The sequence below is a fragment of the Gadus macrocephalus genome, chromosome 7, assembly GCF_031168955.1.
Source record: "Gadus macrocephalus chromosome 7, ASM3116895v1".
In the NCBI taxonomy this organism is placed as follows: Eukaryota; Metazoa; Chordata; class Actinopteri; order Gadiformes; family Gadidae; genus Gadus; species Gadus macrocephalus.
Genome location: NC_082388.1, coordinates 18,895,581 through 18,903,866, shown reverse-complemented (window position 1 = coordinate 18,903,866; position 8,286 = coordinate 18,895,581). Strand labels below are relative to the sequence as shown.

Sequence of the window (8,286 nt, the reverse complement as noted above, 5' to 3'; positions counted from 1 at the left end):
CTAGAGTTGAGCCTCTCATTTCAAACAGCTTTGGCGTACCCTTTCTGACTACAGCCTAAGAAATTGGTTGCAAGTAACTTAAAGTTTGAAAAAAATCAGAATTGAATTTGGTTTCCAGGTTATCCACTTTGGTACGCTAATTTCAAATCCGTTGGATGAAACACAATAAACTCAATTACTTTTTAATAATTTATTTTGTTTATAATACAAGCCTGGTTCTGAAAAATATTTTTCTTTGAGAAACTAGTAATAAGGAAAAACAATGTAAAAAACTACTGGGCAATATTTCATTATTTCATTCAATATGCTGCAGGCACTTCGAAGTTCAACGCCTTCCAACCACAACCTTTAATGAAGAGCTGTGTTGGGTATCACACATCGCTGTGCATCGCAGTGGTCCCGTGGGCCAGCGTGCCCTTGCAACACTTTGGCCCACCCATGTCCACCATTGTGACCGGTCCCTTTTGATCCTTCCTAACCCTTTGCCTTTCTAAGCCCATCCAAATCCAACCATTTACTTTGCCACTGTGAAAGTGACCACCCCCTGCCCGCCGGCCCCTGCTACGTCGCGCCACGGGGGCGTCATGTCCAAATGGTAAAGCAACAAACAAACAAAGAAAAAGGAAAAAAACAGAGCCATGGGCGATCAAGCAGCATTGACCTGTACCCCCGAGCGACTAAACTCTGCGGCAGCCGCGAGTAGCAGAGGTCGAGGTAAAGGAGTGTGAAAGCCATACTCTCAACCCACCGCAGTGGTTGAGTTCAACCCCTTCTTGTGTGTTTCACAACTTCCGCCTGTAGCCGCGCTCTCCAGCTCCACTGAGAAACAAGGGGGTACGCTATGGCCCAACCAAACAACGCAGACATGGGAAGAAAAAAAACAACACTATTCTTGGCGGCAAAAGTTTGTAACCGTGGAAACTGGGCAACTTGTTTCCTGATTTCCTCGTTCTCCCACCATCCAGCCCTGGGTGAGACACCTAGGAAGGAATGCATGGGGGTTGGTATCTCCGAGTTGGCCACCATTGCGCTTGTTGGCCAATAATACCATCGCTAATTCAAGCTTAGATGCTTCTCAGAATAAGCTCATTGGTTCTTTTTTTCAGCCTTGCCCACAACCAAAGGCTGTTGAGGATATCTGGGGTTTTTTCTCCCTCTCCCTCGTAGAGACAAACGCTGGCAAATCACAAACACAATGGAACGGTGCCAGCCAAAGCGAAGCCACATTGTCACAAGGGCCTGCTAAGTTTCCTTAATATTTAGACAAGGCTCGTCCGGTTCTCTGTGTAGTTGCGTGAGGAAGAGGGGGTTTTGGGGGCGGGGGGGGGGGGGGGGGGGCTGGTATCCATATCACAAACTAGGGGGTGGGGGTGAGAGGCGTGAGGATGTGAAAATCTAAGCAGTAGTTCTGCTTGAGTGGGCTTCAATGTGGGATCTTCTAAAGTGGGGGCACGCCCCAATCCCCTCCAGCAGACTTTAAAACCCAAGCTCCCTGAACTTTCCTCTTCGCACTACTGTGTCCTCTCTCTCTTTTTCTCCTCTATCTCAATCTCACCCGCCTCCCCATCTTTTAAAATGCCCAGCTGGCTGTTTCACAAAGACTTTTTCTCTGAGTTCCAAGTGACACCCGCCTCCGCCCGACACAAACACACACAGGGACACACAGGCACACACACACACACACACACACACACACACACACACACACACACACACACACACACACACACACACACACACACGCGCACACACACAACCTCCTCCAAGCTTTGTTCTACCTATTTTCCCACTCACCACAGTGGGAGTTTTGAAGCAAAAAATTACAATAAGGAATAGTGATGAAGAGGAGAGAGAATGAGAAGGATTGATGAAACAAAATCAGTACATCTATCAGTCAGATATACAGATGGATGGATAGATACACGGCCAGACAGAGATAGATGCTAGATAGATAGACAGATCGATTTATCATTTACTTTAGACTCTTCTGCAAACATTTTTACTTTCAAGAGGCAGAAGCTCTTGAGATTGTATTGTCTTAGTTTGATGTATAGACTCACCTACTGTTGGAATTATATAGTTTAGGTTCAATAATGTTTAACGGTCAGGTCAATCTCTGGCAAGTCATGGCACCTAACCTAACCCTAATTTCATTGGATCTTGCTAAATATTTGAGCAAATGTCTTCCAATATGTCGATATCAAATTTCTCACCCTTAAAAGTTTCAATATGAGAAGCACAAAATGAAAATTTCTCAAGAGATGCTCTCGAAACTATATCATTACAGAGGGAGTAACAGGTTTTGAAGTAATCACACGGCCAATTACAGACAACGCGGCCCTTCCGGGTTTAACTTTTCTTCTTTCAACTGATCCCTTTCCCCCCCCCCCCCCCCCCACCCACCCCAACAACACACACATAGACACACCCCATCACCACCACCACCACCTCCTCCTCAACCCCACCCAGTTAGTGTGAAATTGTGCAGTGGATTGTTGTGCTGGAGAGAGGGAGGCCCTGTATAGGGATGTGGGCCGGAACTAATAGGATTGGTTTTGATTCATTACATTCTCTTTTATCATCTGGTTGGAATTCCACTCCACGTCTCTCTGGACTTCACACTTTAACAAACGGTAGGTAGGTGGTGCTGCTGCTGCTGGTGGATAGGCTGCCCGTTGGTGGTGGGCGCGAGTGTTTATAATTAGACCTCCAGACGGCTACGGCTCATTATGCTCTGTTAGATTGTTTGCATATTTATCGAGGACGGAATCGCCGGCGTAACCAGGGCGGGCGGTAACAAGCCGGGAAGAGAGGAATTATGCTGTCGATCAACAAACCCTGGGTGAAGAAATGTAGTTCTATCGTTTGTATGTTAAAGGGTCACTACATCTTAAGGTGACAAATCCCATCTAAAGGCGTAGTAAAACATACTACCTTTTTTATAGGCTGTGATTTCATATATTTGCCCCAGAATAGCAAAATCCCACTGCACTGATATAAAGTTTTCCACCACAGGAGGTCTTCAAACCATAGTTTACTGATTTGCTTTAATTCCTTGGTTAAAACTGCTTAATTGGGCTTACCTATAAAACGAGAACACCAAAAATAGATCAAGATCAGGACATTTTTTACAGCCTGCCGTGGATGAATTCTAGGATTGAAGCCAAGTAACAAACACGTTTTACGTGTTAAGGGAGGGGTGGAGGCTATCCTGTGAGTAATTTTTTGGCAGGTTGGTTAAAGTTGTATTGATATACGTTCATTAGCAACCACCTGCCAAGCCCCATCTATGAGCCATAATGTGAATCATTATAAAGGGGATTAAAAAATAAAAGATAAAACATTGTGATAACTGTTGTTTGCTTTATTTTTGACCCAGATAAAACGGAGTCCCCTGTTGGGCCCATTTGGTCACAGACACTTATGGACAGCACAATTTCCATCTGTCACTGTAGCTGCCAGAGTGGACCGAATGTTAGGCGCAGTCAGTATAGAGCGATCGCTCTGTAGGTTCCTCACCATTCACACTTATCATCAGCGTAAGTGGGAAAAACTGACAGGTAGAAAATTGTTAACTCTGTTAGCATCCTATAATGGGCTTCCCAGTTTGGCCTTTGTGAGTTCCTGTTTCCCATCTCTCGAAAGAGTTGATATTTGTGTGAAGCAGGAATACCACAAACTCCAAAAACTCTTCAATATAAATAAAATACAGTATATCAATCAACACAAAATATATATAAACACATGCTATCATTAAAATCCTCCACTCTTTGGAGTGTACACTCGACCTAACCTACCAAACCACACAAGTCAGGCATGGGGAATTTTTTTTTTTCATCCGAGTCTGTTTTTGTCCACTCCCAGGTGAAAGGGTCTTGAAGGATCTTGCAGGACCCAACCAGGGTCCACTTCCTCTTCCTCTTTGGCCATCCCCCTAGTGTGGAGAGGGCGGAGCCAGATCTAGCGGGTCCGGAGGGGCTTGGCGTAAACAGGCTCCAGGAGGTGATAGGGCAGCAGCATGAAGAGGGCTGCCAGGAAGGCCACGCTGGCCACGGAGAGCAGCACGTAGCGACCGATAAACAGCTGATCCACGATCTGTGGGGGACAAGATAGTTCAAACTCTATCGGATGGGACTTCAGACCAGGGGAGATTATTGCCTGTATGACGGATGACGGAGACAGATCCGTCATACAGGCAATAATCCGTCATATATACAATACGTTTATGGTTGACAGATCTCTTTCATTCATTGAACGACTGCAGGAACTCATTGTACCCATGATCTACCTCTGATAGTCTTGGATAACTCAGGGGACACCAGGGACATAGAGCTCCCTCTAAGTCTAACTAATGAACTTAACTATCAGGATACTTGTTACCCCATTCCCTGCAGTGTGGCATGACCATTGGACCATTGGATTCCATTACACTCGCACATTTGTCTTGTGGAAGCCATACAATAACTGTGGATATAAATAAGGTTATGTTTTTTTTAGGTATGAATAATTGTTTTCAATTTGCCATAACAATGTGTTTGTTTTTGCCACTGAAGGCGGCTACAAAAGTATTATGAAGAGTGAATTGCACCGCATATTGAAACTGAATATCCATTCATCCATTTTAACATCTGCAATCTAACCACTAGATGGCGCAACCTCTCTTTGGTACAGCTAGGAGATAGTCCGGCTTTCATCAGTATCGGAGTGGAGCATGGATGCATTAAAAGAGGGTATACACCGGTATTAACAAAGCACAAGCCAGGGACGGGAGATTCATCTCCATGTTGATTCTTCCAATAAATTCACTCAATATTGGACAGGTCACCGAATTACTGTGACATGTCACCTCTGCCATAAATACAGAAATACGACTGGACATTTAGGGTTTCTTTTCAGGTCGGTTGGTCATGAATCCATAGATATGCTGGCGCTCTGCGTTATGCAAACAATATTATTGATGTTAAATTGTGTCACAAAATGCAAGACTGCAATTCTGCCACAAGACATACAGTGTATGCAAGTGTATGCTTGCCTGCGTGCGTGCGTGCGTGTGTATGTGTATGTGTATGTGTATGTGTGTGTGTGTGTGTGTGAATGTGGCCTGAGAATCGTTATTTGGAATATACAGGCTCTTATGGATACATTTAACACATCTCACTTTAATTTGCCAATTAGGCCGGCGATGGGAACCCAGAGCGGCACCATGTATTATTAATGTGGCATTGAGCACGAGTGTGTGTGTGTGTGTGTGTGTGTGTGTGTGTGTGTGTGTGTGTGTGTGTGTGTGTGTGTGTGTGTAACGCCTATCCATCCACCTCCCTTCCCCCCACTCAGGGACAGGCCTAATTGGCACTATGATACTTTACCGTTGTTTGAAAGCAAGAGGTTAGACCAGACGTATCTCACACAAAGTTACCTACACACCAAAGGCATACAGAGATAAATATAACGAAAGACGTATGCGCAGGTACACAGCACACGCGCCTTCGACAAGGTACACACACGCGACAAACGTTGGGAGACTGCTGTGCATGCAACAAAGCCGGCAGTCATTAAATCAGAAAGCTCATGTATGGTTGCCATGCCAACCGCGCCAACACTCTAATGCTGAATGGCTGTCGGCGTCTTCGTAATTAATCCAGATTGGAGCTGTATGATATCAAATCTGTGTGTACCCGCTGGCAGGTGGCCATGTTCATGTTCTACCATGTTTTGAACACAACAAGTCTGACACTGCACAAATAAAGAGGTTATTGAGGTAACACACCCACGGCCAGGTTTGCATAGGAAATAGTGTTAGTTTACAACAGTACCAAGACTTTCTGGTTTGGCTTTGGTCTACCAAAGGAAGATGTTCCATTAAAAGCGGTTTAATTTGTCCATTCAAACTTTACACCCTTTTTATCAACAAAAAAGTCAAATTTAATTAATAAGAAATCCCATTAGCCATCCCATCACAAAGAGCAATAAACTTAAATCAAGAAAGTAATTCAAACTCGGTTATGCAGGTTTTTACAGGCAATGTAAACAGTAGGTTGACCACAGCAGGTCTCCACCAGGCTGTGTTCTATGGACTAGCATCTTGGCCCTGGCAAATCTGTCTGGCTTATTGACAACAGCCAGCAGCCAACACTGGGATGTTTGTTCTGGGGCTGTTGGAATTAGATAAAGCGGAGCTGCGCTGTACGACAAGGGTTGTTGAACCACACACACACACAGACACACACACACACACACACACACACACACACACACACACACACACACACACACACACACACACACACACACACACACACACACACACACACACACACACGTAGTGAGTATTCTGTCCCCCTAAATTGTCTTAGTAAAACATCAAGACAACACACTTGTGTTGCAGAAGTTCATTAAACGACAGATCGGGATGGAAATGATTGATTGGCAGAATAATAAAAATATTTATAAATAAATATTTTAGATTTCCCCACCACAATGTCCTTATTAAAACAATATTTCCATGCTGAATAGCAAAAGTAAAACTCGCTATTCTTTTGCTTTAACTCCATCTCTATTCTGAATGTGATATTTATGCAGCATGAAGCTATGATTTTTTTCCCCATTTAGAATCTTGTTGTCTCAGGGCTGCTGACCACTTGTACATGCATGAAGAGACGGTAAGCCAAGACAGATCCTTAACACACACACACACACACACACACACACACACACACACACACACACACACACACACACACACACACACACACACACACACACACACACACACACACACACACACACACAGATATTCACAACAGTACTGGTTCTGCATAATTGGTCACCTGACTTGAATGCACAATGCACATGTGTATAAATAGCTACATTTGTGCATAGCATTGCATATATTGCCACATACATGATAAAAGTATGTACATTTTAAGTGGCAACACAATCTAGCGTAGACCAATGCGGAGCATACTGTGATATGAATAAAAATGTTCCCATCCAAAACATCCAAATCCCCAAGCTGGGCTTACTTAAACAAATCTTCCCTGGCATGGAGCAACAGTATAGGCCTATTTTAGAAGATCAGCGTGATATATATAATAACAGGGTGTATTTATATTGGCAGATGCACTTGGCTACTGTAATGAAATGATTGAACAGACTCTCCCATTGGCTGAGCCAGCGCTTGACCCTGTTCATGAAGCAGGCTGCACATGCATGGGTTGGAGTTGTGGCATCCAGGTGTGGTTTTGCATTTCCCCCAAATTGTTGATATAATATATTTTTGTTAGGGAAATTGTAATTGTGTGAACTGCATGATTTGATCTATAAGAGAGAGCCTCACATTTTGAGCCTACATATCCTAAAATACAAAAAACTAAGGAAGTTGTAAGTGGAGTAATGCTCTGAAACATTGTAACAGAAGAGTATAAAACACCTTTTGATAACCAGTATCTGACTGTATTTGTATCCCCTGCCCCTCTGACCCATTGTGTAGCATAGAGCAAATCTTGCATTGACCTTTATTATCAAATATCGTAAATACCTCCGCCTCTTGGAATGGAGGGATGTTCTCCGATGTCCGGGGGAAAAACACCAGTACCAGTGTGATGATGAGAGCCACGAGAAACACCGGAACCACTCCTAGTCTATCAAAATATAAAAAAAACAAAAAGATAAAATTACATTATGACAGCACTATTGTACATTAAAATATAGCACTATGACGTTGGACAGTTTAGATCCTCACTTCGACAACATCATCGTCTTGACGGTAAGTTATGTATTTGAGTCTATTAACTTTAACGTAGATACCTGATTGGCCCAGAGCCCCTCAAAAGGATGATCCCGAATATTAAAGCCAAGATCCAGATGAGGACTATAAGGAAAACACCAGTACCAACTCCTCCTAGCACTGTATTTGCCATTGCTATGCAGGTTGGTTAGAGATTTTGCTGTTATTTGCTGTCACTTGTTTCGATGAATCCGGCAATGTATAGCCCTATTTTGACCCAATAGCTATTGGTTAGATATGCATAGCTGCATATCTGCAAATGCATAAAAACTTTTCGGTTCAGTCATTTTCTATTAATTTCCAACCGTTGCAGTTCACGTTAAGTAGGATGCCTCAGATAATGGTTTCTTCCTGGTAACGAAACGCTGAGTCCCAGTAACAATAACACTGAACGTAACAGGACAACGGGGGTGTCTGCTAGCCACTCAGACAGGTCCTTACTGCAACTAGTCGCAAAGCCTGCCGGGAAGTGAAGTCCAACGGCGGTTAACAGCAAATAG

General features: G+C 43.6%; 1 protein-coding gene across 1 annotated transcript; it reads right to left on the bottom strand.

Annotated features, from left to right (window-relative positions):
• Window positions 1-3,343: 3,343 nt before the first annotated feature.
• tmem218 (transmembrane protein 218) lies at window positions 3,344-8,193 on the bottom strand. Its single transcript, XM_060057172.1, has 3 exons — window positions 7,807-8,193; window positions 7,538-7,640; window positions 3,344-4,095 (listed from the first exon to the last, which is right to left on the bottom strand). Exons 1-3 carry the CDS (start codon window positions 7,917-7,919, stop codon window positions 3,961-3,963), a joined length of 351 nt encoding a protein of 116 aa, XP_059913155.1. The 5' UTR covers window positions 7,920-8,193; the 3' UTR covers window positions 3,344-3,960.
• Between the last annotated feature and the right edge of the window lie 93 nt (window positions 8,194-8,286).